Raw genomic sequence first — 18,291 nt, 5'->3', positions numbered from 1 at the left:
ATGTGGTATGTACTTACTATGTACATGTTGTCATCTAACTTTTCCCTTAAACTCTTCATGCTTTTACAAATACTAAAAGTTAATATGAGCTTATGATAAAAGAAAATGTTTAACTCATACAAAGCAACATTCTTAAGAGATAGAATACCTTCTGACAGCAGTTTTAACACCACCACCACCAACAAAAAAGGTTTTAAATTTCAGTTCTTCAATGGGATGTCAGTATCACAGAAGAAGATACGTATTTTATGAAGTCAGTTACTGATATATTAGTACAATGTATTGATAGAACAGTGTGCCAGTGCTTTCAAATTTAACCACAAAAATTGTACTCCTTATACTTACTAAACTTTGGATACTAACGGTAGTAAATATGGAAAGAACTGAAAGTTTCAGGCCACTGAAGATTACAACACAAGAAGTAAACTGTAATCATAACTAAGCTTATATTGTAACCAACCTAAAGGAGAGGGCTGCCCCCGTATAACTCCATTCTTGGTTCTTTCCTCCAAGTCCATAACTTCTTTGTATATCAATTCTGAAAAAGAGGTAAATAAAAACTTTTCAAAGTTTGAGAGGCAATCTCTCAAGATATGTGTATGTTAAGTAAAAAATTTTCACACACATTAAATACTTCAAATAGTGTCCTTGCAATGGTAGAAGGTTGAAAAGTGTCAACCAGAGGTTCAAAGGTGTTATTAACAATTATTGATCCTCAACCGCGAACTATATTGAAAGAAAAAAAATTTCTGCTGTAATATTCCAAAAGTTAGATTAAGATAGATCTAAGGTTAGAAGTTTTATCTTCTATACTCCACCAGGACTTTACATTATATCATTCTATATTACAAATACTCATTTAATTCTCTTAATGAGGGCTTGAATCAAATTTGTCTTACTAACTTCTATTTCCCAAGGCACTGTAAATACTTACCCAGATACCTGTTAAAAGATACAAATGCAAGAGTATATGGAACCATTTTTAATCAGAAGAAAATACCAATACATTTTCATTAAAGGAAAACAATCAGGTAGCTATACTTCAACACTTTCTGAGTTGAAGCATGGCATATTATTACTGTACAGATTTCTTCATGAGAATCTTGTTCCTTAATTAGGCTTCTAGACGGTGGGTGGGTGGCTGGCAGGACTACTCCAACTGAGGAGAAGCAGCAGATACTGCCCTGTAGCGTATTTGTCCCCTGCCCTGTGTTCTTCTACACGATCTGATGTCAAATGTGATGTGCCTTATGAGTCTGACTGTCAACTGAAGACCTTTCTGGAGTATGCTAACATTGCCATTATTCTTCTCAGGTCATAAAGTTCTTTGAGGACTGCATAAAAGTAATGAATGCTCTTCTGAGAAAAATGTATAAACAAAAAATGCTGCACAGAGTTTCAAGGAGTCTGTAATTCATTTAACTAAATGAATTAAAACATTTGATAAATTAAATTTGATAAATTAAAACAATTAAAACATTTGATAAATGATTTCTGATCAGAGGGTATGGCAATATTCATGTTGATAATAAGGTAAAATAAGTGGATATGTTGGGATGAACAAGAGCTGGAGACACCGAAGTCTGCTTGCGATGGCAACCTACTTGGGCTAGGAAGAAGAAAAATAGGAAGTCTTTTGATACAGGCAAGAATGGGAGATGTCTTTAAGAAACAAAAAGGAATGCTAAGCATTCCAGATAGGAGAATTAAAGAGAGAGACAGATAAAACAGTTATCTCTTTGTAAAAAGGGACTAAGGCAGAAGAACCAAAACTAATCAGGGGTACTAAGTAGACAGATTAATCTGTAGTTACTGGCTTTGGCAATCAATTTTTTCTGTTATGATGCTAAAAAGGGAGTTTGCAGGTAACTAATAAACTGCCTTTGGGTAGGAGAAAGAGATATAGAACAAAAATAAGTATGTTTAAAGTAATCAAAAATCCTAGAAATATACAAATGAAAATACTAAGTTTCATTGATTTTTAGACGTACTTTTTTCAGTTAGCTTAATGGTGCAGTAGAGCTGGCACTGTTTTCTCTTTCTTGGTGGTATATAATAGTGTGTTTTACAACTTGGGGCCTGTTAAAATTTCACGAAATATCATATATGTTTACTGTAAATGTAATGATACATAAAATATCAGGTTAGATATTTTAATACCTACTCTGATCCATAGTTTCTATACTCTTGTATATTACATATTACACAGACAGGTGCACTAGGTTCTACCTAATTCTATCATCTTGGTGGGCTCTACAGAACCTTATTAATACTATATGTCTCCCAAGTCAACTAAGGGAAAACTTAATTTCTGATTATTCCGAAGAAAGAATCAACTTCATTCCTCCCAAATAAACCTGTAAATGGATTACCTGCTTTGGTTTATACCTCCCCAGTCCCTTTTGTCTTCCAAGTATTTAGGTTCTTAGCTCTTAATAACATACCTTCTGTCCACCTGATTTTAAGTGACTTCTCCAAAGTCATGGATACAAAATGGTCAAAATATTACATGACAACAATATAAATAGAAGCAAATGAGATCTAAAGGCAACTTGGCCCAAATGTCCCAGGGAATCTTTTAAAAAAAGAAATAACTTTAACATTTCCATGACTTTCAAAGCATTATTAATATTCAACCAAAGTAAAAAAAAAAAAAAACAACTACTCTATTAGATATGCAAAGATTAAAAACTACCTCACTCTGTTGATGAGGGTGGGGATAAAAGACATTCCTATACAATGCTGATGTGAGTGTAAACTGTTACAATTTCTTCAGAGAGTAATTAGAAACAGCTAAAATATCCTTTGGCCCAGCAAATCTCCTTGTAAGATTTTTCTCACAAGCATATTCTCAGATGTGCACAAGAATACTACAGAGTTGACTGTAAGAACAACAGACTAGACCCAGCTTAAATGCTCTTCAAATGGTTGTTAGAACAACCGTGTGACACAGCCACACAGCACATCACTAACCAGCTATTAAAGCAGATGAGTGGGTGTATGGAGCAAGAGGGAACAATCTCTAAAATATACGAGAATATCAACAAAGCAACTGTGAGCTGTATCCAACTGTATGTGATTAAAACAGGGTGGGAGAGGACAAAGGGCAGACATCAAACACACAGGTTTGTATATGTGCAGACTATGAAAGAATATTAAAGTTCCTGAAAATACAAATGTGCCTTTGTCTGGGGTGGGGAACATAAGGCATTAAGTTAGTGAAGGAAGGAGGTTTAATTTCTACTTCTGCAAAATATTTTAAATCATATTATCAAATATCAGTTATGAATAACAGAAATTATCTTTCATCTCCCTAAAATGATGAGTAAATAGCATAGAAAGCCAGAGCTCTCTCAGCTTCATCTTAAAGAATCTGGTGAATGTTACCTTTCCACTCTTCTATTGTGTGTTCCCTTTCATCTAACTGCTTGTCAGGTATCTTTGGTGGGGGCTGAAAAACAAGGTAACAAAAATTGAGTCAGTTTATTGAAAGTATACAAATTCCTTAGTTACTTGAAATATTAACCATGCAGAAGCCTTGGAAAAACACACCATTATACTAAGATTGATCAATGATGATTTTGTGTAGACAGACTAATTTGGGAAGACTCCATGACAGGAAAAAAGATGCTTAAGTCTTTTTTCTCTTGTTTTTGCAGCTATTATATTTACATCATAGAATTGTGCTATGCTTTGGACACAATAATTTGTTTACAACAAAGTAAAGATGTTTTCTCAAAGTGCTCAACAAAATAGTTCAACTTACAAGGTAATAAGGCAAAAAGGCAGAAACAATGGGAGGGAAGTTTATTTTGTGTAGGAGGTACTTGGATATGTTCATTCTCTAAAGAATTTTTCATGCAAAAACAGTAAGCACCATCATCATTTATTTATATTTTTATTTAAAATTAAAAAAATATACTCCAAACCTAACTTCAACTCTAACTCTAAGAGTACAATATATTCTTCAAACATTCAGAAAAGAACTTACAGCTTCTGCTTCAGAAGGATCATACCAGACATTGATATACGGGTGCTGGAGAGCTTCATCTACAGAAATCCTTTTAGATGCATCAATTACCAGCATTTTGGATAACAAATCCCTTGCCTGACTGGCTGCAAAAATAATGAGATGTTTATGTACACGCATCTCATAAGGTTTTAAAATTATCAATAAATTTCAGAAACCTGAAATTATTATTTACTAAAAAATGCTTTAAAAAGAATAGATTGACTATAAAATTAGATCATACATATGATTAAAAATATAACTAAAAATAACTAAAACCTCACACTGTTCCATTACTCAGAAATAATGTTGAGTTACGTCCCATAAGAATATAAATAAACCCCCATATACCTCCTCCACAAACACCCACCTACCCACAATGGAATTAAAGATAATATTTTTAAAAGTACCTTTAAGTTTGTTGTGTTCCGAGTCAGCTGGGAAAAGCACATCAGGGAAGAGTTTCTCAAAGCTATATCCAGCATATTTAGGTCTGTTTTCAACATAAGTCCTTACTGTTGGTTGCAGTTTCTTCATGAATTCAGGACACGGTGTTCCAAGCTGCTCAATAACTTTATTCCACTGATCAATATCTAGTATCAAGTAGCTAAGAAAAATACTGTGTATCTAATGCTCAACATATTAGTCATATCCATGTTAAAACAACAAGATAATAGCAATTTAAAATTCTAAGAAAGAATGTGGCAGTTATAAATCTTATAGCCACCTTGCAAAAGGCAATGACTGTAGGTGGACAAAAAGAATCAATAACAAGCTTTGTTAACCTTATTTATTATGTGCATGTGTGTGTCTACTAATACTGATTTTATCATAAAAATGGAAGCTTAAACTCACAAATTCCAAATACAAATGATGAGTGGCTCAAAGAAAAATGGTAATTACTACCCATATAGACTCTAAATGTAAACTGGACACAATTTTGAACATAGAATTTGCCTTTTCTTCTAGCTTATCAGAAAATCTGACTGCATTTCTGAGACGATAAGAAATATTTATCATCTGTCCTGCTTTTCCAAGTTTTCTAAACTAACAGAAAATAACCAGTAGCAATAAATATGATGGCATTTCTTTTTGCCATTCTTTGTTTAGCTTATGTTAACTAAAATATTTTAAAGCTCTGAAATCTGAAAAAATGACTCACCATTTTGGTTAAGGTATAAGGCTAGAAATTCCCTGGTTTCTTTCCTCCTAGTCTTTAAGTCTTTATACTTCAAGTGCTCCCCGTGGATTAAGATCTAAAACTTTCTTACTGTAACCCAGTGAATATGGTTTCTCCCCTTCTTCTTCTTAAAACAATTCTAAGTGTCACTAGCTGATAGACACATAACATATCACTGTTACTGTAAATATCAGAAGTAGTCAGATGAACAAAAATCATGAACCCAAATCTACTCATCACCATATACAACTATTACTGCTGAAACTCTCAAGATGAAAAGATCAGTATGTTATGTTGAGAAATGAGACAACAACCGAAAGACAAAGAACACATAGAACATTAACAAAAAAGAAGGTGGGGAGGACAAAACAAAAGGATGACCAGAAACAACAATTTCAAAATTTATATTATGTCCTAAGTACTTCTAGACTTACTCAAGTGTGTAATTATTAGAAAAATTTAATGCAAGCCATGATTTTTGATTTAGGTTAAATAAATCAACTCAAAGCCAACAAGTAATTGTGGATAATTAACTTGAGTAGTTTTCAGAATTAACAAATCAGACAACCAATGAGGGAAAGGAAAGTCTATGTCAAATAGCAGGTGGTATTTTGAAAGAGTAATTTAACAATACTTTCTTATTAGGGAGAGACAAAATACATTATACCTGATCAAGCTGAAGTGCTGTCATACATTTTGACCTTTAGAAACTACATTTTAGGCCAAAGATAAGGATACGATCTGTACCTGGGAACAAAACACCACCTTTGATCATTTCTCCCATGATGCACCCAACTGACCAAATGTCAACTGAAAACAAAATGCAATGACATTAACATAAAGATTTTGGTTAAAATAAAAAAATATATAAACATTAAAAAAAAATCACGCACACCATGTATACTTCAAAATTAAAGAAAGCAGTATAAAATAAAAATGAGTGACAGTGAATGTGCTCTAACTACCAGCAGAGACTGTATGTCCTACTGCCAAATGCAGCCTACGAACATTACAGAAATTTTTGAACTATAACAGCCACAAACTTTACATCTGTTTTAAAAAACCCCACATGTATGAATGTACACTATATTCATTTTCATTAGAGAACATAAGGAAGTTCATCACCTAACTAATCAAACTGCTGCAGCAGCACAAGGATACAGTCCCTTCCTGGAAAGAGGATTTTGTGGCAAACCATTTCTCCCATAATGCACCCCACAGACCATAAATCCACTATATGTTTGCAGCACAAAAGAAGGAAAAGCAAAGCAAAAGGTCGTTAAAATCAAAGAAGCATAATATGACTGCATTATATAAAAACTGCAAAACATCACAGAAAGAAAAAAGTGACTTTAATTTTAGCTAATGGAATAATTTAAAACAAAATATTTTTCAAAAGGCTTTGATTCACAAAAGCAAATGTGAAGTGTAGCCTTTTAGCTACATATCTAATTTAAAGGGAGAGCTATGCACAGAAATCACATGATTTTAAAACCTATAGTTTGCCCCTGGAAATTTACTTATAAAATATGAAAAAGAACCAACACAAATTTATAAATAAGGCTGAAAATGTACATGAGGTACCAAAATTTAAAAAATAAAATCCTGATACTATTTGGAGGTTTAACTGTGCATTATACTCTCTCTTTAAGTAAAATAAAAGAAGAAAAAAGCATGAGCAGAAATAGTCTAGCATATTAAAATATTTAACAGAAATAATGTTTCTATGAATAATTACAGTTAAAAAGTTAACCTAAAGGTCTTCAAAAATTTTCAAGTTGGAGTTCATAAATTTGTTTTGAGAAGTGCTATGTTTACTCTGAACAGAAAATCATTTGTCTTTTTGGCAACACCATGTTGCATTTACTCTACTATCCCAAAAGGAACAAGTACATGGAGAATGAACAAATAATCAAGAAAGCACAGCAAAAAAAGTATATTTCATGTTTTCCACCTAAAGTTTTTTAAACTTATAGAACTAAACCACTTCTGGTTTGTTTCGGCTGAACACAAATTTGTTATCTACAGAGTCGCCTTACTCACTGGCCCTCGCCAACTTTATTTATTTTGGCCACACGGGATGCCCAGGAACTGAACCTGTGTCCCCTGTGGTAGAAGTACAAGTCTTAACCACTGGGCCACCAGGGAAATCCTGTGACGCTTGTTAATTTTAAATAAGAGTTCCAACCAATGTTGAAAAGAATGTGCCAGACACAGAAATGAGCAATTTGAGGATCTCCACCTATTTCATTAAAACTAACCACATACCCTGACACTTTATATTTTTGGGTTTGAAAACAGATAAAAAGAGTAGGTGCTTACAGTTTAATACAAGAGGGGGAAGAATGAGCAATTTGAAGGGAAAGTTTTAGAAACTTGCATTTGTTTTTGAAGTCTTGAAGACTTCAATTCTTTTAACAGCAAAAGAATAAAAGGGCAGGAATAGATGTTACAGATGTACCTTTAACCATGCAGGACGACTTGAGAACTTAAAATCTGTACTTTCTAATACGCTCATAAGGAGACTATTAGTTCATTACAGAATTTTAGGAGCTATATTTAGGAATAAATTTTGGAAATCCTGTGGAACTAAAGTTTCTCTAAAATTTCACATTAGAATACATACAAATCTTTTTGTATCTATGGCATAATTCAACCTCCAAGGATAAAATTTTATTATTTTTTATTTATTCATTTATTTTTTCCCAAGGATAAAATTTTAGAGGGAAAGTTAATTTTCACCTATCAGTTCAGAGAAAATTTTTTTCCAGGGTTTTCATTTTTGGCAAAAATCTATTACAACAATTTTTACTTGTGGATTTTATAGAGAATAGCAAATTTTAGTTAAATATCTAGGACACAATTTATGTACATAATCTTGAGAAAAACATATTTTAAAACATTCCAAAAGCTGCAAGCATGAGAGGCTATTGCAAGCACTGTCTGGGCTAATGAAGACTTTCCTCAGAATATGAAAAGACTGATTCAAACATAAAAAGATCTTTACAAGTCTAACTGCTTAGTCTATTTGGCAGTTTAAATATATCCCATTATCTCATTTTGCAAAAAGCTTTGAGGGTAGCTTGCAATAAAAGACATATATATAAAATAAAGTTGTTAAAACAGGTGTAGGATGGGTGAGAGGTGTCACTAAAAGGTGGAAGTTCTTATGTTTAACCTTGCTGGCTAATGTAGTTATCAATATTAAGCATTATATTTGACTCAGTTTCCTGGAGCCAAAAAAAAAAAAGAATGCAATAAAGTGGACCTATATAATTCTTATCTAAGAAAGAAAAGTATGTCAACTCTTTATGTGATAGCTTTTCTTGGTGCTAATTTCTACTAGGGAGCGCCTAAGATCACAATTCTAAGACAAAGTGACACATTGCACATTATTTATGACAATCAATGGTTTTACAGCAAATACAAAAACAATGATCATGTTCTCACTTGAAATAGTAATTCTCCAAATCAAAAAAAGAGAGTTTAATACTAAATCTAACTCCCTGGATTTTACAGGGTATAAGACAATTTTAGGTAAAGAGTAAGACAACAAAACAGCATGTTTATTTAAGAACCAAAGAATAATACTGATAATAAATGTTTGAAGCGTTTTTAACTAGCTCAGATAAGAATATTAAGCTAAAACCCTCACTTCAAAGTTATCTCTTTTAGAAAAAAAGAATCCTCAAAACTGATCTGATACAGTTTCCTGATTCAGAGTAAACTGCTGTTTCAGAGTCTTTTGCTAGAAAAAATGTCTAGGTCCTACTTTATGAAGTATTTTGAATTATCACATTAAAAAACTTAAAGTCAGTAAAATCCTGTGTAGACTTATTCATCTTCCAAATGACTGAGATTCAGCAAAATTTCTTAGGTATAAATATGTGTATGTATAACATTTTTTAAAAATTCATGAACTACATGCCTGATCATTTTCTTCAACCTAATTCTAGTGTTAATTTATGTAACTGGCTATATTCGCACATAGTAATGCCATTTCTTTAAGGCTGGACACAAGGGCTTTGATGAAACACCATTTCCTCTGAAAGGTCACCTTAAATTAATTATCCATCAGCTTTGTAGAACAGCCTTATTGTAGCTATTAAAGTTTGCACTAAGTGCTGCTGCTTTAATGTCACGGGACAGGAAACGTGTGCAAATATCATTAACGCAAACTAAGATCACCACTGAAGATATGGGTCCACCATATACTTCCTTGAGTCCATGTTAGAATCCTCATTTTCACGTTACAGGCAAGAAAATGGTATGTATTCTATATAGGCATTCTGTTACAGGGGCCATGGTAACAAATTCTTTATCTGATGGTTGTATTGATGATTATGTATTTGTATTTAAATAAACAGGGGCCCCAAGTTTTTCCAAACATTTATGACAAAATTTGTAGTTACTTCCAGACTCTTGATAAACATTTCAAACAGTGATAATTTTCTTTATGCATTTCAATTTAAGTATTTACATAAGAAATCTGACAAAAGCACATAAATCTGAACAGAATTTCAAGTAAATAGTGTTTGCTGACCGTTTTCTTTGTAGCCCATGCCTAGGATGACCTCAGGTGCTCTGTAGTAGCGAGTCACTACGTAAGGTGTCATCATAAAACTAGTTCCTGCAGTCCTGGCCAGTCCAAAGTCAAGAATCTTCAAAGTGCAGTCTGATTTTACTACTATATTACTGGGCTTTAAGTCCTTCAAAAATAAAAATACAAAAAATGACTGCTATGATATAAACAAATATTTTGCAGTCCACACGTTATGAATGAGATCACTTATAAAACAATTCATGCTAATTGTTCATTTTTCTCAAACTGTAATTGTTACCACTGCACAGATTCATCATAATAGGCAAATCTGAGAAACTAGCTTGATGGCATTTTTAATTTACAAATACATATAGTAGTTATTAGAAGTTAGTAATGTTTTATTTGCTAGAAAATATGATTAGACACTTTCAATCAAGGGGTGTAAAAGCGATTGGAATGGCATCTCAAAGCTCATCTAAGAACTTTTTATGGTTAAATAAAGAGAGAATCATAAGTTAGCATTTATATTCACTTGTACACTAAATTACTAGCTTTTAAAATTCTCATTTTAATATCACAATAAGCTTTATATAGATATTATTTATGAACAATAGGCCATTCTATGTCAACCCAATCACACGTCATTTGACTTTTCAAATAGGCAGATAGATGTTCAACTCTGAAGGACCAAAGTAATCATTATCAGTTTTCCCATCACTGTTTTCGCACCCAAAATCATACAAATTTGTTCACACAATTTTTGACTGCCCACAGAGGTAGGACATCATTGTCCTGGTGCCACTAGTCCATAAAATTACTTGCTGCTGATGCTACTATGTAACGTCTGTGAAGAACTACCCACGTGAACCCAACCTCAAGGAATTCTATTCTACAATCATAAAAAGGCAGCACCATAAATACTCAAGGCTTCAAGTTCAATCCATCTTGCCTTTTAGCTACAATGAATCCTATTATGAATGGAGAGACCAAAAAAAGCAGGCCTATAATTCACATATATTGAATATCAATGATTAACGGTACAGAAAACTGGCCTGAAAAATAATGATTAATTACTCTTGCAATGTGTATATACAGCAAAATATGTATATTGTCTTTAGCCTATTTCGATAGGCAATCATAGATGGATTTAGAAGATATGTCACCTATTTGTTGTTGCAGTTCAGCTGCTAAGTTGTGTCTGACTCTTTGCAGCCCTATGGACTATGGCATGCCAGGTTCCTCTGTCCCCCACTATCTCCCAGAGTTTGCTCAAACTGATGTCTATTGAGTCGGTAATGCTATCTAACCATCTCATCCTCTGCAGCTCCCATCTCCTTTGCCTTCGATCTCTCCCAGCACCAGGGCTTTTTCCAAAGAGCTGGCTCTTCGCATCAGGTGGCCAAAGTACTGGAGTTACAGCTTCAGCAACAGTCCTTTCAATAAATATTCAGGGATGATCTCCTTTATGGCTGACTGGTCTGACCTCCCTGCAGTCCAAGAGACTCTCAAGAGTCTTCTCCATAGCACCACAATTCAGTGCTCAGCCTTCTTTATCGACCAACTGTCACATCTGTACATGACTATGGGAAAAACCACAGCTTTGACTAGATGAACCTTTATCAGCAAAGCAACGTCTCTACTCTTTTAATACGCTGTCTAGGTTTGTCATGTCATTTATAGGTTTTATCAAATTAAAAATAAATATCAACAGGCTTACTGGAACAGAAGATGAACATCTTTATTATTGCTATCCTATAAATATGTGGTCATTATTTCCAAAATGCAATATTTCAGCAAAGAAACACTGCATGTTCAAAAATAAATATTATGAGCTTTGACGCTATTTCAAAGTCTATCATGTTGGTGAATGATTTAATGGCTCATTGTAATATTGAATTCTAGTCTAAGAATAAGATTTCAACCTTAAACACTTTACTTTGGAAGAGTTAAGAACAAAATAAAGAAATTTTTAAATAGTCATTTTTTGTTAAGGGAAAGAAACTTTCAAAAAAGAATATCATCTGAAATTCATCCTTGTATATCAATATGTATGGGCTTCCTAGTGGCATAGTAGTAAAGAATATGCCTGCCAATGCAGGAGATGCAGGTTCAATCCCTGGGTCAGGAAGATCCCCCTGGAGTAGGAAATGTCAATCCACTCCAGCATTCTTGCCTGGAAAATTCCATGGATAGAGGAGCCTAGCGGGCTCCAGTCCACGGGGTGGCAAAGAGTTGGACACGACTAAGCGACTAAGGACACACACACACACACATCAATATGTACCTTTCTACAGATATTTACTAGTATTGCTATCTGTATCTCTGAAGAATTACTGAACTTGTATGAATGTGTGACAGAAGTAGTGAACTAACTTAATATTCCATCTTCTCTACCACATTTTTCCAACCTGTGATTAATTTTAGTCAATGAGATGTGAGTGGGAACTAAGAATAGAAGGGCCAGTTTCTTATACACTAGCAGTGGACCATCTGAAAAAGAAATTAAGAAAATAACTCCATTTATAATAGTTTCCAAAAGAATAAGATACCTAGGAAAAAATTTTAACTAAGGTCATGAAAAGACTTGAACACTGAAAACTGTAAAACACAGAAGATCTGTCACAGACTACACTGCATTCCCCACCCCCAATCAAGTGCAAACATTAAAGTCCTAACCCTTAATGTGACTGTATCTGGAGACAGGACCCTTATAGAGGTAATTAAGGTTAAATGAGGTCATAAGGGTTGGGCTCAATACAAAAGAACTGGTGTCCTTATAAGAAAAGAAAAAGAGACACCAGAGTTTGCTCTCTCTTCTTACAAGCACGGAAGAAAGGGCATATGAGGACACAACAAGAAGGCGGCTACCTCCACATCAGGAAGAGAGATCTCACTAGAAACAGAATTTACTGGCATGTTGGTCCTGGACTTCTAACCTCCGAAAACTGTGAAAAAATAAATATCTCTTGTTTAGGCCACCTAGTCTGTGCTGTTTTGTTATGGTACACATAATAGACTAATACAACCTAAGTAAATGGAAAGACATCCTATATTTGTGAATTGGAATACTAAATATAGTTAAGACAGCAAAACTCCCCAAGCAATCTACAGAGTCAATGAAATCATTACTATTATTACAATTCCAATGGCCTTTTCAGCAGAAATAGAAAAGCTGATACTCAAAGTTCATATGGAATCACAAGGAGCCCTGAACAGTGAAAATGACACTGAGAAAGAATAAAGCTGATGGACTCATACCACCCCATTTCAAAATTTACTACAAAGCTACAGTGCTCAAAATAAAGTGGTACTGGTAAAAGCACAGACACAAAGACCAATGGAATTGAGAACTGAGAGTCCAGAAATAAAAACATATGTCTATAGCCAACTAAATTTCAATAAGGATGCCAAAATCATTCAATGAGAAAACAATAGTCTCTCTTAATAAATGGTGCTAGGATAACTGGATTTCCACAAGCAAAAGAATGAAGTTATTAGCGCCTTATCTCATACCATATACAAAAATTAACTCAAAATGGGTCAATGACCTAAACATAAGAGCTAAAACTATTGATGAAAAACTAAGAGTAAATCTTTACGACCTTGAATTCGACAATGGATTCTTACATACGACACTAAAAGTACAAAACAACCAAAGAAAACATAAACTGATTTTAATGAAAATTAAAATGTTTGCATATCAAAAGAGATCAAGAAAGTGAAAAGACAACATACAAAATAGGAGAAAATATTTACAAATTACTCATCTGATATCTAGTATTCAGATATCAGATCAAGATATTCAGATATCAAGGATCTAGTATTCAGAATACATAAAGAACCCTGATAACTCAACAACAAAGACAAATAACTCAATTAAAAAATGGGCAAAGGGCTTGAACAGATATGTCTTCTAAGAAGATATACAAATACACAACCACCATGAAAAGATGCTTAATGTCATTAGAGAAATCCAAGTTAAAACCACAATGAGATACCACTTCATACTCACTAGGATGGCTAGAATGAAGAAGTCATTAGGAATCAGCAAAGATTTGGGGAAATTGGAATTTTTGTGTACCATTGCTCGAAATGTAAAATGGTATATCCACTGTGGAAAACAATTTGCTGGTTCTTCAGAAAGTTAAATAAGACCCAGCAATAAAACTCCTAGGTAGATACCCAAAAGAACCAAAAACAGGAACTCAAATACTTCTACATTAATGTTTTTAACAGCACTAAAAGCTAACAGGTGGAAATAACCCAGGTGTCCATTAATGGATGAACAGATAAACAAAATGTGGTAAATATATACAACAGAATATTCATCCATCGTAAAAAGGAATGAACTACTCATAACACTTTAACATGGGTGAAATTGAAAACATTATGCTAAGTTAAAGAAACCAGACAAAAAGCTCATATATTGTATAATTCTGCTTATATGAAATATCCAGAAGAGGTAAATCCATGGACACTGAGAGCAGACTGGTATATGCCAGGGGTTGGGGAGAGAAGGGATGACTACCATGGGTAGGTAGTTTTCTTTTGGAGCAATGAAAATATTTTGAAATTTGGTATCAGTAGTGGTTGCACTATATTGTGAATGCACTAAATATCATTGAACTGTATACTTTGAAACACTGTGAATTTTATGTTACATCAATTTAACCTCAATGATTAAAAAAAGATATGAGTTTTTTCTACTAACCCGATGAATAATTCCAGCAGAGTGAAGGTGCTTGATTCCACACAGCATCTGATAGAGAAGGTAGGACATTCTTTCATGATCTAGTTCCATCTGAATCACTTGACAAAGATTTGCATCCATGAGCTCCATGACTATGTAACTTTATGGGTGAAAAAAGATAACAGCTAAAGTATGCAGTAACAATCAAAGAATAATATGTATTAACAAAATTTTAATTATTACACTTACACATCTTGAAATTCTTCTAGGGATTTCTGTGGTGTAAAAACATTCAAAAGGCCAATTATCTGTGGCAAAAGCAGAGAAATAGAAAAATGAGAAATTCCTTAACAGTATTTTCGTTTGGAACCTGCAAATACATGGATTAAAAAAAAGCCACCCTTCAGTGTGAAGTTTTCAAGTCTTATGTTCTAAGCTTAAGTAATTGCCTTATTTTATATATTAAACCTTTATGGCCAGGGTTGGAGGCAGGGAGAGAAGCAGAGCACAGAGGATATTAAGGGCAGAGACAAGACTCTGAATGATACTGTAATGGTAGATATATGCATTATTACACATTTGTCCAAACCCACAGAATGTACAACACCAAGGGTGAACCCTAATGCAAACTCTGGACTCTGGGTTATAAGTATATGTCAATGTAGGTTCACTGATTATAAAAAATGTACCACTCTGATGGGGGATGTTAATAATGCAGGAAGCTATGCATGTATGCAGGCAGAGGATATATGGGATATCTCTGTACTTTTCTTTAGATTTTGCTGTGAACTTAAAACTGCTCTAAAAACAGTCTTACACACACACACACACACACACACACACACACACACAAACTATACCAACAGAAGAGCTCCAGAAAATCCATTCCATTTATGAACATTCAATTATTACAGACCTATATTATACAATCCTCTATATCATCTGTAAGCAAATCTTAAGTACTTTCTGCTAGCTTTTATCCAACTCAATACTTTTATGTAACCTCAGCCCTTTCAACCTCTGGTTTTTCATAAAACTGCACTTAGCCAGATTTCCTCATTTTCCATCTAGTTCACCAGTTTATCCATAGGCATGCAGTCTTTCCCACTATTCTTTTTCAATCCTCCTCCCTTCTCTATTTGTACCCTTTTCCTGGGTGATACTATGTATGCTTTTTCCCTCCAAATCTATGTAGATAATTCCAAACACTCATTAAAGGTTCTTTAGTTTATGAGTCTCAGATTTTCATTGCTACTTCACATGAGGTCTCTCAAAATAATATAAAATTGAAATCATTACCCTTCCAACCCAAACCTCTTACTTTTCCACAGTATCTTCTTTTCTACAACAGAATGCAGAGTGATTTTTTTACTCTTTTTCTCAACATCTGAAAAGTCAAAGTGTTAGTTGCTCAGTTGTGTCCAACTCTTTGTGACCCCATGGACTGTAGCCATTTGCACCATAACAAATAACAGAATGCTATCCATTCACTATTGTCAGGGTGAATGTCAACCTCTTTTCACTCCCTGTGCTACTACATATGCTGAGGATTCTAACATCTCATCTAGACTGTTCATGCTGTAATAACTTCTAACACTTGGTTCCCTAACAATGTTTTTCTGCAAATCCAGCTACCATTTTACTGTCTATAATATATGGCAATAAAAAGATAATATTACTCACCTCTTCAAAAATCTAAAGCCACCAAAAAAAATTCTCTAACTCCCTTGCAGTACATTTAAAGCCCTCCATGACAGGACAGCAACCCACTTCATCTCTTGCTAAGCCCTCTATTAAACTTGATACTTGAGCAAAAAGGCTTTTTTAAAAAAACTGTCAAGGCCTTTAAATATACTATTCCCTATGTTTGTCACTTTCCTACTAAATCTTCAAGATAGGCCTCTTTTGTAGGGTCTGACAATGCCTAGTTCTTAACAGAGTGGAGTATTCTACCTTGGCCCCACAACATCTATGTTATTATGGCATTTAATACACTGTAGCATAGTCCTGCTTTCACAACAGCCTCTTACTCCTTTTTACAATTTTGACAAACAAGAAGATACCTGACACATATTTTTGAAATGTGTTGACAATTAGAATGTTTTTCTAGACATAAACTTCATGAGGGCAGAACCCATGTTAGTCATTTAAGCATAAAGCTTTGCTTACAGAAGGTATCCAAATACATGTTAAGTACATGTTCAGTGTTAAAATTCCGAAAAATAATTTTCAGATCAGAGAGGGTAAAACAAATTTGTTTAAGACAGAGGAATAAGTATCAAATTGTTCTAAATGAATGCCTCCTAACATGTCTCCTAATCAGATAAACTACACACTTGGAGACTTGAAATAGTAAAACTATTCTCATTAATATCTAGGCAATCCCAGAGTAGAAGTGTGGTATCAAAGATGAAAAGCATACAAAGGCAGAAAGGATATCAGTGGTTTCTCGGGAATGAGAGCCAAAGGAATGGGGTTTCTTTGTAAGGTGATGAATATGTTATAGAATGTACTGTGGTGATAGTCACATGTATCAGCGAATATACTAAAAACCAATGAATTAAATGGATTAGTTGTATAGTATGTGAATTGTATCAGAATAAAGCTGTTATACAAAACAGATTAAAATGGATAGCTGTCTTGCTTTTCCAAAAGAGAAATGAAGAAAATTACATCAATTGTACACTGGACAAACAAAAGTCAAGGACTGATTAAATGGGTGGCATATGACCACTTTGAAAGAAGTAAAAATTATTAGAAACATGTAAAAATTCACTGAGAAACTTTACTTCTGTGAATAGAAACAACAATAGCAATAATAACAAAGAACAGCAACAGATTAGAGGAATGCAACCAGATATATATGAGGATTTCAGAAAGGTATTTTTGAAAATGAAAAAATGTAAAAGGGTGAAAGTCATATGTCTAAGTTTTTATAACCATTTAGAAAACAGAATTAGGAATGTTTTACTAATTTCATTTAAACATTTTTTTAAAGTTTCTGCTAAACTGCTTTATCCAATATTATTAAATAAAGTTCCAATGTCAAAGAATAATGGGAACAAATTCACCTCTGTGCTAAGGTTCCAGTTTTCTGAAATGTCAGCCTAACAGAAAACAAAAGGCAGAAGATGAGATAAAGCCTACATAGAGTTCTAAAACATCTACCTGTTTAAAATTCCTCTTGAAAAGTAGATGTCAGAAAATTATACAGTCTTCATTTCATAAAGTATTTTTCATCTAATATTTAATAAAGTTGAGAAAAATTTCACAATCCAGATACACTTTTAAGCAATGTTTCAACCCAAAAGAACAATTTAAAGTACCTACTCTTTTAAAAGATTTTGATATTCAGGTATCTATGAAGAAGTCTTGATTTTATACTTACGAAATTTTCTAAATGTTCACTTACATTTTTGTGATTTACACATTTCATAAGAACTAGTTCTCTGTAAGCACGCTTAGCATGAGTTTGATTCTGAAATGGCCGGCTTAGCTTCTTGATTGCAACGTTTCTTTCAAGAATGGCATCATAAGCTGCACTGTAATAAGAAATTCCAAAACAACAAAAATTTAATAAAAAATCTGCAAACTTAATTATGAAACATTCATGTAGATTTCTCACTTTCTCCAAAGATAAATGCAACTGAATCAATTTCCAGCCCTTAGTACTCAACATGTTTCTTAAAATACTAATGGATTAAAAGCAAAAATGAACTGTGAAGAAAGAGACTGCGTGTTCACTGGGGGTCATCCAAGATCCATCTAGCATACAATGGGCACATAATACACAAATCTTTAATGAGTATTTAAGTCCAATAGATATACCTTAGAGCCTAAATGAATCCCTCACCCCAAATCGACATTTA

At 33.7% G+C, this 18,291-nt stretch overlaps 1 protein-coding gene across 3 annotated transcripts in view; it reads right to left on the bottom strand.

The window, feature by feature from the left end:
* Nucleotides 1–18,291, bottom strand: part of MAPK8 (mitogen-activated protein kinase 8) — a 92,130-nt gene that overhangs the window by 9,896 nt on the left and 63,943 nt on the right. For 2 of the 3 annotated variants that reach the window (XM_061161985.1, XM_061161987.1), the window contains exons 3-11: nt 17,835–17,964; nt 14,672–14,730; nt 14,444–14,582; nt 9,733–9,898; nt 5,928–5,999; nt 4,420–4,602; nt 3,992–4,116; nt 3,388–3,451; nt 461–538 (exon numbers count right to left, since the gene is read on the bottom strand). In XM_061161985.1, the coding sequence (XP_061017968.1) occupies nt 461–538; nt 3,388–3,451; nt 3,992–4,116; nt 4,420–4,602; nt 5,928–5,999; nt 9,733–9,898; nt 14,444–14,582; nt 14,672–14,730; nt 17,835–17,964 (1,016 nt within the window). Of the gene's footprint in view, nt 1–460; nt 539–3,387; nt 3,452–3,991; nt 4,117–4,419; nt 4,603–5,927; nt 6,000–6,350; nt 6,423–9,732; nt 9,899–14,443; nt 14,583–14,671; nt 14,731–17,834; nt 17,965–18,291 lie in introns of all 3 variants that reach the window. The other variant, XM_061161986.1, reaches the window with a different exon arrangement.

This window comes from Dama dama, chromosome 15 (assembly GCF_033118175.1).
Source record: "Dama dama isolate Ldn47 chromosome 15, ASM3311817v1, whole genome shotgun sequence".
Lineage (NCBI taxonomy): Eukaryota > Metazoa > Chordata > Mammalia > Artiodactyla > Cervidae > Dama > Dama dama.
The sequence above is the reverse complement of the archived record's forward strand: the minus strand, read 5'-3'. Positions and strand labels throughout refer to the sequence as shown.